Source organism: Notothenia rossii (genome assembly GCF_949606895.1).
Source record: "Notothenia rossii genome assembly, chromosome: 10".
Classification (NCBI taxonomy): Eukaryota; Metazoa; Chordata; class Actinopteri; order Perciformes; family Nototheniidae; genus Notothenia; species Notothenia rossii.
The window spans coordinates 19361539-19379883 of record NC_136908.1 but is presented as its reverse complement, the minus strand read 5'-3'; the positions used below and the strand labels follow the sequence as shown (position 1 = coordinate 19379883).

The following is an 18345-nucleotide window of genomic DNA, read 5'->3' as shown; positions in this document are numbered from 1 at the left end:
GGACAACGTAGCGAGATCTCGTTTGTTAGGGCTAGTTAAGCTGGGTAACACAAACATATCCAGGATCTATAGAGAGGCGAAGTCCCTCCCCTTCTGGGAGCCTCCATGGGACCCCAGAAGTGGAAAATTATACATTGAAGTCAATGGAGAGAGAAAAGTTATCTTTTGATCCCGTTTGAATTGTGCCACGAATGACACATATGATGTTTGTCAATCTTAAACAATCATTTCCATGTAAAAAAAGTCACAGTTTGTCGTAAAACTGTTGAAATATAAGACTATGAAAAATACACAACTAGAAAGACTACAAATCCCAAATGCATTCTGAGTCGCGTAAGTGATGTCATAGGCGATAATGCTCCAAGACTGGTTGCGACTCGCAAAGAGGAAGAAGACTGATTTATTCCCTCCAATAAATATAAGAGATTGCTCCAATAATTTCACTTTTACAAGATGCCTGTGTGCTTTGTACCAGGTTGTAATCACAAAAGAGATCATACCACTTGCTCGTTCTATCGCTTCCCGTCTTATGAAAGGACCGGGAGTCGTTGGACCAAACATATCAGGTAATATACATGTTTTGCATGGAACATAGTCAAGTTAGCTACCTAGCTAGTAGCGAGCATGTTAGTTAGCATTACATTACATTACTTAGCCTTGTCATTTGTATTCGCCTTAACATGATGTAAACCAAACTGTTAAACAGTAAGAGTAGTCATGATGGTAAGTATTTTGTGAAACATTTGAAGAGTAGCCTATCGCCCCCTCCTCCAGGTGCTAAGGGGGCGGGAGGTAGGCTAACGCCACATTAGCATATTTTCTACTTAATGCTATCTGCACAAATGGTTAACATTGAACATTAAAAGATCAGGCAGTTCAGGGAGAGTAGAAGGAAGGAAGGCAGGCAGCTTTGCATGACATTCTTCTGGACGTGTTTCATTGTGATGATAGTGAGAGTGAGTCAATCTGTTTGTTGGAAAGACAGTAGTTGAGTGATTACTGAGAGAAAATTATTAAAATAGATAATTATTCAGTGTTGTTACTTTAAAGTGTTGTTACTGACCTTCTCTTTTATTTTATTTACCTCACCTGTAACTGCTGAGACCCTGAGGAACATGCACACTGGACTGACCTGCTCTGGCAACCTGATTTCCACTGTACGTAATAGTATTTGGTTATGGTATATTATTTATATACATCAAAGGCACAATGCATCCCCCAGAGACACACATGTATTGAGTGTGATATTTTGCATAGGTCATGTGAAATCATCTTTACATACTAGAAAACTGTAGGAGCGGCAACTTGTTTTGAAATTGAATTTTTAATATCCGATAATAAAGTTGATCTGTTTTCTTTATTCTTCTCTCTTCCCAGCTCCATCCATCACCATTCTCTGTTCCTGCAGGTCCTGCTTGCTAATCAATATTCATATTTTTTTACACAATTACAAATAAAGTCAATGTATTGTATGACACAGTTGTGCTTCATTCTGAGTCAATAATAAATTCATTCTGCCTTCAACTGCAAAATGATTGTGGACTGCACCGACATCCATGTAGCTGCCCCCCAGTAAGATGAACCAAGCAAAGTTGACACTCAACAACATACAGCTGTGCTCTTAAGTTTACATGAAGAATTTGTGAAATATTGGTAATAACAGGTTTAAATGATTATTAGTAATTCATTATATAATTGTCTCATTGTAGATGAGCAGACAGGGAGCCAGACGAGAAAAGCAGAATATGCAGCTGCCATTTTCCACATGGAAAAGAGAAAGGGCCAAGTGTATTTGAGTGGACAAAAGAGAAATTCCAAATACGAAAAATAAAATTATACAATTTACAGATATGTATACAAATATATATATATATATCCTATATACACCATGTATAATGATGGTGTATGATGTAGAAGGAAGTGTGGTAGATAACAAGTAAATATAGAGTTACATACAGATCCATGTTACAGCAAAAGATGGAATAACTAAGAAGCACGCAGTATAATAATAATTACATGCAACAATTAAATAACTGCTCAGCATCTCCACCACAATCCCAATCTGCTGTGTCATGTTTTCCTCCCCTCTGCATAACACCCCATCACACATACGAAACACAACGCAGAGTCCGAGGGTGTTAAGAGTATGTTTATTTAAATGTCCTCCTCTCTACTGGCCAACACAGGGAGCATATGCTGGGTGTAGAATTGTTCCAGGAGGAGGAGATTTCCATGCCATGCAGGGTCTTTGGGGATGGGGATGATGATCGCCTCCTTCGTGGTCCACAGTAGCAGAGACTCCGGTCTGTGATGTGCAGCTGTTATATAATATACAATACATTTTTGAAAAACATTTGATCAACAAAAAAGGATTTGGTCAGGATCTAGAGTCAGTGTGTAGTTTACTAATTAATCAATGCTCTCTACATTAGGAAAACACATACCACTGTACCAGAGGGAGTCACACACAGCTGTGCCTAGATAACCAAACAAATTGACAACAGGGATGCAAACTCATCAGGTATGAAAAAGGTGACAAGAATCCGAGCCCCCTGACCCCACAGAATATCAGCTTTAAAATTAGGAATAACAGAGGATTTTAGCAGTCAGAACAACTAAAGCAGCAGTGTTAATAATAACAGAAACTCCATAGATTCACATCTAATAGAAATATATAAAAAGCATTTATTTTAATTGTGTAGCAGTCAGTTTATAATTTTGGCAGCACTGTTGAGCATTTTGAAAATGTATTTTCATGCCTCTGTGCAAGGCTTAGTCTTTCTATCTTTATAGCCACATGGTGTAAATTTAACTAAGTTCATAAACTCAACAAGTACTATAATTGGGCACAATTTTGAGATACTTGTACTTTACTTAAGTATTTCAATGTTTTGCTACTTTGCACTTCTACCCCACTACAGTTCAGAGGTACATGGTGTACTTTTACTCCACTACATGTATTTAATCCCTTTAGTTACTTTACAGATGTGGATTAATTAAGTGAAATATAATCAAGTGTTAAATCTGACTTTAGTTCCACCTGGAGCAAATCCAAAAGCTACCCTGCAGTATACAAAGTCATTCAAACTAGCTGCACCTTTACCAGCTTTGATAACACTTTAATGATCAATCATTATAAAACATATCATATTATTCTGAAATGGACCAATCTGCAAAATGACTACTTTTACTGTCGCTACTTTCACTATATTTTTATAATAATACTTTTCTACTTTTACTTGAGGAACATTTGGAATGCAGGACTTTTACTGTAACAGAGTATTCCTACACTCTGGTACTTCTACTTTTACTCAAGTAGCCTACACGATCTGAGTAGGCTACTTCTACTTTTACTCAAGTACAAGAACTGAGTACTTCTACTTTTAATCAGGTACAAGATATATACTTATACCACCTCTGTTTATAGCCTATGAAAAAAACGATCAGAAAACGAAGGCTAAAGCTAACGTTAGCAGATAGTGACAATGTATGCTAGTTAGCTAGCTCAACGATAATATTGCGACGGGAAAAAACAACTTTTCAGTGCACATCACGCTCTGCCGCTCCGACAGGGAGCTCTACTCTGAACACCCCGTTCTAACAGCTGTTCACCAGCGGTCCAGTCTGTGCCACAGTGACTCCGGACGCACAGTTAATATTAACGAATGCACCGTAGGTAATGTAGTTGCTGAAGCTAGACCATCATCGCCGAGCAGCAGAGGCTTATTATACATCATGAGCAGAGCCGACAGGCAGGAAGACTCGAGCACACAGCTCGCGCTTCATTACAGTGGCGTTTTCTCCTGGAGGCCAAGGGAAGCCAGGCTTCCCCTGTTTTTTCGGATTGTAGTTATAATTTTAATAAATAAATAAAAACACTTCGTTTAGTTTCGGAAATTCATTGTTGTGTGTTGCTGCCGGCCCGTCTCTCCCCCATTCTCATTGAGTATTTTACAAATAGTGAAACAGCGCCCCTCTAGATGTTATGGTGAAACAGTAGATTGCACTCTCTGTTGCGAGAGGAGGCCAGCCGAAATTTGCTTCCCTTGGTGAAAAAAAATGGAGGGATTGACCAATCAGATGAGGCTCACGTCATGTCCCTGCCAACCTGTGATTGGTCAGGGCCATGCCAAGGGAAGCCAGAGGCGGCTGGCTTCCCTTGCCTCACAATCCAATCAAATCGCATCAATTTAGTGGTGCAGAGACGCGTCCCAAAAAGCGGAAGTAAGCTGCGCTCGGTTTCCCTCGACAAAAAAGCAATGGGATTTCTCCATAGGATTTTGGAAAATAGCTCGAAAAAAGGTCAGTGGAAAACGAACCTGTTCGGTAAATGCACGTTTTATTCAGTCGGATAATATCCACATGTCTACCCTACTTTTATAATTTTCGAATGATAAATCTAATCGATAGAAGATAGATAGCGTCACTGCACCACTTACACCGCCGTTAGAAAGTAGCAAGCAACTGAAGCAAGTGCAATTATGGAGGGTGGAGATTTGGAGTATTTAATCAAAAATAATTGGACTAAACTTCCGCTGCAGCAGCAACAACAAATACAATCTGATGACAGGCCAATGCCCAAACTGGAGCCGTTTACAGCGAGGAACAAAGGAGCGAACCGGACGTAAAACATTAAAGGTCTCCTGATTTAGTTTGTGAATGAATGCTTATTAGAGTTTCGGCTGGAAAGTGCGTGCGGACCTGTCGGTCAGATAACAGGCGTGTGTAAGTCCTGCATCTGTATGATACAAATGTGTGTAAAATGATACCGGGCGCTGTAATCACTCATCTGGTTACGTTATTACATTGACCACCACACCCCCCCCCCCCCCCCCACACACCTCAAAAGAAAGGACGTATTATTGGCTTCCCCTAATTTTTTCCCCACGCCACGCTACTGCTTCATTATAATATATCAAAAAAGCTCGCGGCCGCACATTAATCCGGGTCCCAGACCCCCTCCCATACCCCAAAATATTTGTGGCACAATTCAAACGGGATCGAAAGATGACTTTTCTCTCTCCATTGACGTCAATGTATAATTTTCCGCTTCCGGGGTCCCATGGGTCGGAAGTAGATGGGCGGGACTTCGCCTCTCTATTGAACTGGCTTCTGCTTTACTTACTGGTGAACTGTCCTCAATAATTCTAAACAAAAAGGGTTTTAGTATTTTTGTCCAGGGTGGCAATACAGTGGTGCATTTATTTTTATTTAAAGTTACTGAATCACATGACATAGAAGAAAATAACCCTTTCATAAAAATATTGATAGAAAAAAAAACTAAAATCCAGGAAAAAGGTGTGTCATATAGTAACACTGCATTGACTTAGAGTCCCTGGTAAGCTTAACATGGAAGTTATTAAAACATGCATTATACTTTGGTTATTCTGAAGTTTCATTAAAAATGTTTTTAAAAGATAGAACAAACACTAAAATGTAATAAAAAGAGGTGTGTCCCACATAATAAATGTACTTGTTGGAGTAGTTGAAACTTACCTCATCTGATCACAGCAACCACATTTAAAACATGAAATCGTCATGCTGTTAGTCCCTTTATTTCAGAAACACCCCCTCAATCAGATCTGAATCATCAGCCTCCGCACAATGTTGAGTATCATATTTGTTAAAGCTTTATTGAAAAAATGCTTAAACTTGACTCAGGCTGGAAACGTTTTTTCAAAATAAAAAAAAGAAACTGCCCAAAAACAGACAACTTCTGCTGACATAAAGAAAGAAAAACCTTTGATCAATAAAAAAAAGATGCATTCATCATAAATATTACGTCATAAGATTACCATTAATACCAAGAGTGCAAAAATAAAAATGTGAAAATTCATAAAAAAAGTTAATTCAATCTCAAAATAATTTTGATAGTAAATATTTACAATATCAGTTCTTACTTTTCTTATTTCTGCTGCATCACGTCGACACACTGGATGCCTCAACAGAAACACTTCTAATTCAAAAGCCTCATTTATATTATTTCACTGTAGAGTTTGAACAGAAGGTTAGTTAAGTAATTAAAGCCCTTCCTCAGATCATCCTTTTTTCATTTGCAAGTACACTGGACATTTTTTGTTTTTATGTAAACTTTTTCAACTTCCTCTCTGAACTCGCATGTGCACTGTGCATTTCTTCCTTTTTACAATACAGTGATTCAAACTACAAATAAACCCCCAACAGGCTTTATATCTTTGAAGCACAAGGGACTCGCAAAGCCACAAGAAACTCTGTGTTTGTACTACAGATAGCATAACAAATAGTGACAGTGGCCATTACTGGGAGGGTCTTTTGAGAGCAAATCGTTATTATTTTAATAATAAAAACACTACCCAAGGAGAGTTTGCAGTTGTATTTAAGACACAGGAGGGATTCGAGGTGCCTTGGTGCAGGTGTGATGTGAAAAAGGTGTTTTTAATCGTTTGTCTCCTTGTCGTCTTTTTGGACGTCTCCCTTTAACCCCACCAGCGCTGCCTGGGGGGAGAAGCTGATGTTGGAGGCTCGACATCAAACACTGACTCCGGCCCGGCAGACGAGCAGATGTAGTACAGGTTGACCCCCAGCATGACCAGGATGGGGAAGAAGGAGAAGCCGAAGCCGAGACCCCGGAAGCTGCTGCCCAGAGAGAGGCAGAGCCAGTAGATCAGCCTGAGGGGACACACAGTGTGAATACAGAACACACACAGTATAAAACAACACACAGTGTGAATACAGAACATACACAGTATTAAACAGATTATAAAACGGACAAGTCAAATCAAGCAATCTGATTGGTTCTTAGCCGTGATATAATGAGCGTATATCACAGGTAGAATTGTAGTTACTTTTCACAAGTCATGTATCCCTCCGCGTCTGAGAAAAGCTACAACCGTTACAACTGTTACATTATGTCCGTTACGAAACTAACTAACAAAGCTTAAGATGGAAACATTTAAGGTTAACTTCGACCTCCGGGGTGGCCTATGGAGGAGCGGATTGAGCAGTGCCTATCTCCAGAAAGAAAAGTACCTAAGCGACGACACGCAGAGCTACGTGAAGAGCAGGTAGACCAACTGGAAAAGTAACACCATTCAAAAGCTTTCTGATGCGGGTCTTGAAACAAAGCAGAGAAATTATGACCGTTAGTGGCCACAGATGCGAAAGCTCTCTCCAGAGCTACTGGAAGCCCAATCTCGGGGACCGGAGAAAGTGGAGCAATATTCTCGCCACGCCAAGCAACAGCCTCGAACAACCTCAACCTATACAAGTGACCACGTAAGCCATGCTACTGATGCTGGACAGTTGTTCAGTGGCTGCACAATAAACGGCAACATACAAATGGATATAAATGAATAGCCAAATAATGGATCAACGCTCTGTCAAATATGTTCGCTAGCTGTTAGTGTTGTTGCATAGCAACCACCTCGCATTTTTTGTGCAGAAGGCAACGGAGGGGCTATTTTATTGTGAACATCATTATTTACTAATACAAACTATTTAAATTAGAGTGTTTATTCTTCTTTCATATTGCCACACTTTGTAACAGTTTTATAAAAGCAATAGCTCACTTCAGGCCGTGATATATATATATATATATATATATAGATATATAGATATAGATATAGATATAGATATATAGATAGATAGATAGATAGATATATATATCGTGAGCTATTGCTTAAACAACACACAGTATGAAACAGAATACACAGTATGAAACAGAATACACAAACAGTATGAAACAGAACACACACACACAGTATGAAACAGAACACACACACAGTATGAAACAGAACACACAGTATGAAACAGAACACACACACAGTATGAAACAGAACACACACACAGTATGAAACAGAACACACAGTATGAAACAGAACACACACAGTATGAAACAGAACACACACACACAGTATGAAACAGAACACACACACACACAGTATGAAACAGAACACACACACACAGTATGAAACAGAACACACACACACACAGTATGAAACAGAACACACACACACACAGTATGAAACAGAACACACACACACACAGTATGAAACAGAACACACACACAGTATGAAACAGAACACACACACAGTATGAAACAGAACACACACACAGTATGAAACAGAACACAGACACAGTATGAAACAGAACACACACACAGTATGAAACAGAACACACAGTATGAAACAGAACACACAGTATGAAACAGAACACACAGTATGAAACAGAACACACAGTATGAAACAGAACACACACAGTATGAAACAGAACACACACTATGAAACAGAACACACACACACAGTATGAAACAGAACACACACACACAGTATGAAACAGAACACACACACAGTATGAAACAGAACACACACACAGTATGAAACAGAACACACACACAGTATGAAACAGAACACACACAGTATGAAACAGAACACACACACAGTATGAAACAGAACACACACACACAGTATGAAACAGAACACAGACACAGTATGAAACAGAACACACACAGTATGAAACAGAACACACAGTATGAAACAGAACACACAGTATGAAACAGAACACACACACAGTATGAAACAGAACACACACACAGTATGAAACAGAACACACACACAGTATGAAACAGAACACACAGTATGAAACAGAACACACACACAGTATGAAACAGAACACACACACAGTATGAAACAGAACACACACACAGTATGAAACAGAACACACAGTATGAAACAGAACACACACACAGTATGAAACAGAACACACACAGTATGAAACAGAACACACACACACACAGTATGAAACAGAACACACACACAGTATGAAACAGAACACAGACACAGTATGAAACAGAACACACAGTATGAAACAGAACACACAGTATGAAACAGAACACACAGTATGAAACAGAACACACAGTATGAAACAGAACACACACAGTATGAAACAGAACACACACTATGAAACAGAACACACACACACAGTATGAAACAGAACACACACACAGTATGAAACAGAACACACACACAGTATGAAACAGAACACACACACAGTATGAAACAGAACACACACACAGTATGAAACAGAACACACACAGTATGAAACAGAACACACACACAGTATGAAACAGAACACACACACACAGTATGAAACAGAACACAGACACAGTATGAAACAGAACACACACAGTATGAAACAGAACACACAGTATGAAACAGAACACACAGTATGAAACAGAACACACACACAGTATGAAACAGAACACACACACAGTATGAAACAGAACACACACACAGTATGAAACAGAACACACAGTATGAAACAGAACACACACACAGTATGAAACAGAACACACACACAGTATGAAACAGAACACACACACAGTATGAAACAGAACACACAGTATGAAACAGAACACACACACAGTATGAAACAGAACACACACAGTATGAAACAGAACACACACAGTATGAAACAGAACACACACACACACAGTATGAAACAGAACACACACACAGTATGAAACAGAACACACACACAGTATGAAACAGAACACACACACAGTATGAAACAGAACACACACACAGTATGAAACAGAACACACAGTATGAAACAGAACACACACACAGTATGAAACAGAACACACACACACACAGTATGAAACAGAACACACACACACAGTATGAAACAGAACACACACACAGTATGAAACAGAACACACACACAGTATGAAACAGAACACACACACAGTATGAAACAGAACACACACACAGTATGAAACAGAACACACACACACAGTATGAAACAGAACACACACAAAGTATGAAACAGAACACACACACAGTATGAAACAGAACACACACATGACAAAAAGCCCCCACACCCAGTCTCTTCCAAAGATCAATCGACCTTCAGTTTCTGTGTAAAGTGCTCGATGACTCAAAGAATCTGGATTCATCATTTGGATTATTGGTTCAAATGTCCTCTCAATATGTTTTAGATTTTGCCAGAACATTTTCAGAGCCTCCGGTCGTCACAACCTCACATCTCTTAGTGAAAATACTAAACGAATAAAACAAATGGATATTAGGAAGGGTGTTTAGATTATCTTTATGAGGTTTCTTTGTTGCTGTAGTGTGTCTGACTCACACACACACACACACGAGTATTTATATTAGATGTAGATGGAGCTCTTCCACCCGTTAACACCCCAACAATTCAAAATCTCATCAGTCTGCAAGTATCAGGAAGACGACCTGATATGGATTCATAAAAAGGTACAACGTTTGAATACCTGCACTTTGAAGGACTCTTTACACAGAGAACTGACATTCTAAAAAGTATTCTACTCTTGATTTAAAATGGAAGAATGGTATGAATGATGCTTGAATTGGTACGGCCCTACTGCTTGTTTATAGGTATGTGTGAGTATTTAAGGGAATATGCTGGGTGTAATATATTCATGTACCTTTTGTATTTATATAAAGCTTTAAAAACAGACAGTGGCGACACCTTTTCTTGGAAAGAACTGACAATAAAGAATCTATCAATCATGTGCAGTGCTGTGTGAATGCAATACCGGAAGAAAAAAGAGAAGGTGTTAACTCGTTGAATGACTTCACACGGCATGTGAGTCATCAGGTTAACCAGTTTATTTGGTAAAGGAAGGATAAGTGTACTTCAGCACTGATCTGTTGTTGTCACCGTGGCGATGCATGCAAAGGTGCGACAGGAAGTAGATGATCCTCCCACATACAGTAAGTGGTAAAACTGGGGATTTGTATGAATCCTTTCTGATCAGTAGCGTGGTATCACTGTGTTGTAAAGACTTGTCCAGCTGTTGCATGCAGAGTCAGTGAAGAGTATAACTGAAGTGAATGAAGGACTAAAAGAAGAGAAAGACATTTCTTTACTAGCTGGAGAGTAAATGTGCTGCCTGGCATTTCTGGCCTTGATCCACTCCCTCTCTCATTCAGCTGAGAAACGTTGTATCTGTGTCTGTGTGGACCAACTCACAGTGAGCCAGTGTTAACACCATGACTACAAGCCTTTAATTAGAGATTTTAATCAAAAGGAATGAAAACGGTTTACTTTCCAGGTATAGAAAACCTTTTTGGGAACATCAGGTATAACCTCCACAGGTAATACTTCAATATATGAACTAATGCCATTACCATTGGCCTCAGCTGTATGATGTGTTTAGTGTTACACTTCAAATGATAGCCTGCTCACACATTCAAGTCAAGTGGCCAACATAAGTCTTGTCAAAACCAATATTGTATTGTGTGTCTTTAATGTGAAATTCATTTATGTTTTTCTTATCAAAAGTGTTTAAAGTGGGATTGGTGGTTTTGCAATAACTATGAACGCTTTGAGTTTTAATGCCGCCTTTAAATATTTGATTCGGTTTTTACTCCTAACCTTTTTAACCTTATTTAGTAGGGAAAACATATTTGTTCAAATGACTATACAAATTCAATTCACATACCTGCCGAAGACAAATATGATGGTGAGCAGCGGCACCAGTTTGACCAGGTCCTGGCTGATGTAGGTTGCCATGACAGCGAGCTGCAGGAAATAAAAGAGGAAGAGAGCCAGCGATTCGTTGACATAGTGCCAGTGCACGGCCACCTCTCTGTTCACCAGGGCGCTCTCGTAGAGGGGCTTCAGGGCGCTGTAGCGCAGCCGGGCCACGCCCTGCACCAGCACACCTGCAGAGAGGGGGTTAGGGGTTACACACCTGGGGGGGTTCAGAGCTAACAATGTCTGTTTTCAAACTTAATACGTTTTTATTCCATTGCATGATAAACTTTACCCCTTACCGAGCATGATGGGGATGATGGCGAAGAAGGCGCAGCGCAGAGTGTACACCACCCTGAGGGGGGTGCTCTGCAGCAGTGGGGACTCAAAGGGAATGAGGGCGTACCCCCCCCACACCAGCAGAGGGAAGAGCAGCGCTGCAGCGGCCGTCCCCAGAACCAGCTTCAGCTTCTCACTGCAGAGAGACTCACACAGGTCTGAGGAAGGAGAAGGGACACGTTCAATACCAAGTCATTATTCCTTTTTATGGGGGGTTGGGGGGGGGGGACAGCAGGACCATGAGGAGAGACTGGAGTCATAGTGTGTTTCATCGTAAACGCGCCCTTTTATGCTTTTTGGGGTTTCCCTTTCCTGTAGTGCATTATATGTTTTTTGTGTGTGTAAATGGTCTGCAAAGGCAAAAATCCCAAAGTTTATACCAGAGGGAGTTTCTCTGAGAAAAGTGTTGTGTATTTTACATCATCATTTTACGTCATGTGATCGGCTCTCGCCATCGGCCTTTATAGAGAGCACCGATCGATCGGCAGAGAGTGAGTATCGGCCAATATCGATCGGCGACCGATCAATCAGAGCATCCCTAATCACAACAGAGCCGGCCAGCTGACCAATCAGAGCAGACTGGGCTCTGGTTTCAGACAGAGGGTGAAAAGAGGTGCTGCAGCACAGGCAGTATGAGAAAGATAAAGACCTTTTTGAACATTAAAGCATGGAAACATGTCACAGTAGAGGAACAAAATACAATTACGAAAGTGGGTTTATTTTTGGTTATGTAGCTCCAAATTCTGACTTTAATCTCAGAACAAAAAATAATCACTTTTGGTCAGATCTCCAAAACAATGGCTCTAATCCTCATTTGAAAGCCTTTATCCACCTCTATTATTGACATGCTGAATGCACTGTGCACTACTTGGGAGTTTGATGCAACATGTCTCTAAAAAGTTACGTGTGACAAATAAACAGGTGGTGGAGAGAAACAAAGTAGATTTCCTCAAGTACTGTACTTAAAGTGCACCTATCATGCTATTTAAAAAAAGGCATATATTATGGGTCTCAGATATATACACATATATAAAAACATGTCTATGATGTGTTTTGCTCAAAATACAAACAGATCATGCATTTTAGACATCCCTCATATCCCTCTATTCCAGCCCTGTGAGAGAAATGCGGATTTTGGGTCCTTAGCTTGAACAAAAAAAAAAGAGGAGGCGGAGCTAATGCCTGATCAGAATTCTAACGGAGGTAAAGTTAAATTCTGCTGTGATAAGACGCCATCCTGTTCTAAGCCACATCAAGGATTATTTCTGAAACAGTATGGAGCTCAAATGCTCTTTATCTTGCGGGTTTACCACAAGGTGAGTTCCTTTTTTTATTTCCTGCTTTTTAAAAACACATTTTTTCTCCAGTACAGGTTAGCTCTGAGTGTTAGCGAGGCTTGCTAATGTAAACAAAGACGAGGTTACGTCCAAAACACGTCAGGCATTGTTTCTGATAGCAATTTTCTTTGGGTCCGCTGCCGATTTGACATCATATCGGCAGCAAATCTGTATCCGCTCGTTGTAGCCCCATTTTTAAAAGATTTGGGTACGGAGATAAAGAGAGAGGGTTTTATTTTCTGACGCTGCGTGAGTTCCCCGACGCACCGGGGACACATATTTCTGTATAAAAAACATCAAAAAGTGCATTTTGCATTGCTTTAAGTACACTTTTAAGGTACTTGTACAATACTTGAGAATTTACATTTTTTGCTAATTTGTACTTCTACTCCACTACATATTTGTTAAATCTTTAGTTGCTTTGCAGATTTGGATTCATTGTGTGAAATAAAATCAACACACAAATAAGACTTTAGTACAATCCCCCAGCTACCAAAGCTGCACTGTTAGCAGCTGTGATAACACTTTAATGCATCAACAATTATAATAACATGTAATATATATTATTCTGAGATGGGCCAATCGGCATAATGAGCACTTTTACTTGTGGCACTTTAAGTATATTTTGATGCTAATACTTTTGTACTTTTACTTGAGTAACATTTTGAATGCATGACTTTTACTTGTGACAGAGTATTCCTACACTCTGGTACTTTTACTTTTACTTAAGAACAAGATCTGAGTACTTCTTCCACCTCTGCTAGTAAAGTATCTTGACTCTTGTTTTATACTCACAGAACTTGTCGTCCGGCTCTCTCCACTCTGGATGAAACCGATTGGCTGCGTCGTGCTCCGCCTGCAGCTCCTTCTCGTCGTCCTCTATGAACATCCGGCTCTCCTCAAGAAGCTCTTTGCTGGACGGACGCACGATGGTGACTTGTGGAGAAAAACCCATAGCTGCTTTATCTGACCTCCAGTTTGACTCCGCTTCTTCCTCCTCCTCATCTTCATCGTCTGCCAGGGAGCCTTCCCCTTTATCATCACGCTGCACCTCCAGCTCGTCGTCCCTCCACTTCTCTCCTTCAGGCATGCTCTCCCTCCACTTGCTCTTCATGCTGCTCTTCATGTCTCTGTGCTCCTCTGACAGGTCCTGGCTCCCCCCACTGAACCCCGTGTCTCTCTCTTCGGACCAAACTCCATCGTCGTTGTCCGTCTGAGGCCTGTCTTTGTCTCCAGGCCAGGGCAGAGTGCTTGGCTCCAGATGAGCAGAGCTGGTCACTTCCTCCTCCTCCTCTTCCTCATTTGAGTCGTCTCCTTCCTTGTCTGTACTCTCCTCGCTTTCCTCTTTGCTCTTGCTCTCTTCTGGCTTTTTATTTCCTGCTATGTGTGGCTCTGCAGGTGAAAGTGCATCCTCCTCGGTTAAGTCTGTGACTACACTAACTTGGCCAGACATTTTTTCAAGCTTCTTATCTTAATTTTCTCTCTTTTCAGTCAATACTTGTTCACACTAACTGTTAGCGTAGCTTCTTCAAGCTTCCTATGTTCATTTTTGATTGATTTCTGTGTAAGGAAAAGAAGAAAAGAGTTAAAAACAATAGTGTGTTCTGGCTTCAGCTTCACAAAAATATCAAAGTTCACTGTTTATCATGGGTGTGTTGCACTATATGGCTTGTCCTGTCCTGTCCTGCAGAGCCAGCCATGCGTATAGACGCAGGTATGGTGTACAGGGCTATTCAACTACACATTCAGTTGGGCCAGATTTTATAACTACAAAATTGAGCTGGGCCAGACATTCAGCGGCCTGTAAAAAGCGGGTAGTGACACATTTTAAACAAACAGATATTACTGCGATGAAAAACATGCAATTTTTATTCATTGTTCATCTAACAAAAAGGTAGCTCAAAAAGTGCATAAAAACAAACAAATTAGCATTAATTTAACAGAATCTGAAAAAAAAGTGCACAGTTGTAGCATTACATTTGTTTGCTTTAGAAGTCAAGTATTCAGGTTATTTTTGTTTAACCAGGCACATCACAAAGTGCATTTACTGAATACAATAATAGCAGTCTTAATAAATGTCCTCACATACAAAAAAAACAGCAAAAGAGCTCAAATGCAACACAAAGAGGTAGTACTGTAGCAATACTATTTTTTCACTTTTCAAGTAATAACAAAAAAATTATACGTTTTGGTCACATTTGACCCAGACACATTACAAAGTGCATTTAAATAAATACAGAAAGAACTGTCAAACCCTTCAGTGCACAAACCCATAACAAGGGATACGGGTAACTATATGAATGAATACTACACTACACGTCTACTATAGTAAACTAGGTGCTTACTATCACCTCATTTGTGATTTGTCATCGCTGACTTTCTCAATGGGAGAAGGCAGGGACATTTTTTGTTTTGAACAAAAACAGTGATTTTTGGCTCATAGGATGTCAATGCAATCCTAAGAAATGGGTGAAGGGTGCTGTCAGTCAGGGAGCAGCGAGTGCTACTTTTGATTGAGTTCATGTGTGAAAAGCTTGATTCACATTTGTATGTTGATCCAAACATACTGAGCACACAGATCGCTACTTTCTGAACGTTAGGGAACTGCTGTTTTTTGACATCACTCCAAAACTTCGCTGGCCCGTTAGTGCGCTGCATGTCAATAAGTTCCAGTGTATATTTCCCCTTGTCGATGCAGTGGACCACTTCCTTTGCTCTGGTTGATACGTCCCCCTCTATTGCAACAGTGAAGGGGTCTCTGGCTAAGCCCATCACCTCTGTGGGCAGAGCAAGTCTATCCAATCGACCGGAAAAGTTCTCTTTCAACCTCGCAATGAAATCTGTCATCACATCCGTGATTTGTGCCGGAGATGTGATGTGTTTAGGGAGCGTCGGAAAATGCAGCATCCGACCCGTGCTCAAGTCGGTCGCGAAAAGGTCCAGCTTTACTTGGATCTGCTCCACAAGATCAATGACCGTTTTGTCTCTGTTTACGCTTCAGAGTTGAGAGAGACATGTTTTAGAGTTGCTATCATAGGACCACCGTTACTAGCACCACTAGATGCACTTACAAAAAACGTGCTGCGTTGTGGTTTGGTGGTTTCTATGCAACGCGGAGTGTTGCGTTCATGGTCTGTACTAGTGTAGGAATTTGGCTACGGGAGGCTGGGCCACTCGGGAGTTGGTTCTGGGCCGCATCTGGCCCGCGGGCCGCCAGTTGAATAGGCCTGGTACGCCATCCATCCATCCATCCATCTTCTCCCGCTTATCCGTGGTCGGGTCGCGGAGGTAGCAGTTCCAGCAGAGAGCCCCAAACTTTCTTTTCCCTGGCCACATCAACCAGCTCTGACTGGGGGATCCCAAGGCGCTCCCAGGCCAGCGAAGAGATATAATCCCTCCATCTGGTTCTAGGTCTACCCCTTGGTCTCTTCCCAGCTGGACGTGCCTGGAACACCTCCCTAGGGAGGCGCCCAGGTGGCATCCTAACTAGGTGCCCAAGCCACCTCAACTGGCTCCTTTCGACGCGAAGGAGGAGCGGTTCAACTCTGAGTCCCTCCCGGATGACCGAACTTCTCAACTTATCACTAAGGAAGACACCGGCCACCCTGCGGAGAAAACCCATCTCGGCCGCTTGTACCCGCGATCTCGTTCTTTCGGTCATGACGTCATGGTGTACGCCACAGAAGACAAATTCCTTTCAGGAACACTTCTAATATCTACATTTGTAACCAAAATCGAACTGTTGAATAGTGATAATATGACGCTCTAAAACCAGAACAAGTATCATCAACAACACATCCAGAAAGTGTATAAGAAGCTATGTGACTACATCAGCATTATGTACAATGCTTTGAAGAAGATAACAGAAACACTGTTAATAAAGTCCAAATCAATTATTAAACATTTACAGACAACACTGAATAATTCCAGTCATTAAGTGAGTAATACACTACTTGGCTGCATTCCTGCTCTCCTGAAACAGACTGGACTTTGACCATTTGACATATTATCACTACAGGCGTTCCTTAGACAAATCTGATGACATTTTTACGGCTTTGTTGATTTGAGTTTTTCTTAGCATAATATGTTAACTCTCTGGAACATTGGACTACCTTTTTCTCAATATTTAATTACATTCTAGGAAGCAATAATGTGGAATAAAAATGTTAAACCTTATGTTATCTTTATTTCTCTTTTTTTGTGTGTAAGTATGTCGGTACCAGATTTCAGAAAGACATGTTGTGTTGTTGTAACTGAGATGAAATAATTAAACATGGATGGCTTTTAATGGTGAGACTGAGTTTTAAACTATCATTGTTTTTAAATTTAGTTTCAGGAGAGATGTGTTAATGTTAAGAAATATGAGTCATGTTTATTGAATTAACCCTCAGGAAAAAACAGCATTTTTTGCAAGTGTCTACTTTACCCTTACTCTGACTTTGTTGTTTAAAGTCCTACATTAGTGGCACGCATTTTACCGATATACTGTCACTTTTAAGTGATTGTTACATGGAGTCTGAACTGTGAACAGTCCTCTGCTGGTTATTTACTTCAAAACGTTTTTAACATAATATCAAAGCTTCCCCCTCCTTGAGGTGTAGCTGGAGGCCCAGTGGGAGCAGGGAGGAATGTAGTTTCAGGCTAAGCTAAAACTTGTTGAGCGACTCTGTATTTACGTCGAGCATTGTGTTACAGAAACAGAGAAAAGTACTGAATTGTTTATGGTTGACGTACCTGCTTTCACTCCGGTCACATCATCGACACAATCCTGGGCTTTGTTGGAAATAAGTACCGAGCTCACTTTAGTTGTTTCTCCCGGGGGAAGTAAAGGTAACCTGGCAGGTGAGTCCAGCTGCTCGGAGAACGAGGAGGCGGAGACAGTCGCGAGGGGTTACTCTGCGGATGTCTTCCCGCCCCCTCGTTGAATCTGACGTCATTCGCTTATTAGTCCCTTCGCACAAACGGTCAATTTATGTCCTCTAATTACTATTATTTGAGCTCTTGATTTGTGCTTAAATGTATAAATCATATTCATTTTTAGGTAAGTGGTTAATCTTTGTGTTAGTCTCTGTTTAATTATATACCTGCCAATGAGCACTCGTAGACCACAAAGCTAAGTAAGAACTGAAGGCTTAGTACATCCTTTTGTTTTGGGTTTATCATATAACTAATG

At 40.6% G+C, this 18345-nt stretch overlaps 1 protein-coding gene across 1 annotated transcript; it reads right to left on the bottom strand.

The window, feature by feature from the left end:
• Positions 1-5539: 5539 nt before the first annotated feature.
• LOC307022515 (uncharacterized protein) lies at positions 5540-18088 on the bottom strand. The gene is made up of 5 exons (XM_079655332.1): positions 17907-18088; positions 13968-14732; positions 11799-11993; positions 11465-11687; positions 5540-6648 (listed from the first exon to the last, which is right to left on the bottom strand). The coding sequence occupies exons 2-5, from the start codon at positions 14623-14625 to the stop codon at positions 6456-6458; spliced, it is 1269 nt and encodes a 422-aa protein (XP_079511458.1). The 5' UTR covers positions 14626-14732; positions 17907-18088; the 3' UTR covers positions 5540-6455.
• Positions 18089-18345: the final 257 nt, after the last annotated feature.

Coding starts and splice junctions, on each gene's coding strand:
- LOC307022515 (XM_079655332.1), bottom strand. CDS start 14,625: ATGTCTGGCCAAGTTAGTGTAGTCACAGACTTAACCGAGGAGGATGCA. Junction 11,994..13,967: donor AGAGCCGGACGACAAGTTCT/GTGAGTATAAAA, acceptor CTCCTTCCTCAG/ACCTGTGTGAGTCTCTCTGC. Junction 11,688..11,798: donor CATCATCCCCATCATGCTCG/GTAAGGGGTAAA, acceptor CCCTCTCTGCAG/GTGTGCTGGTGCAGGGCGTG.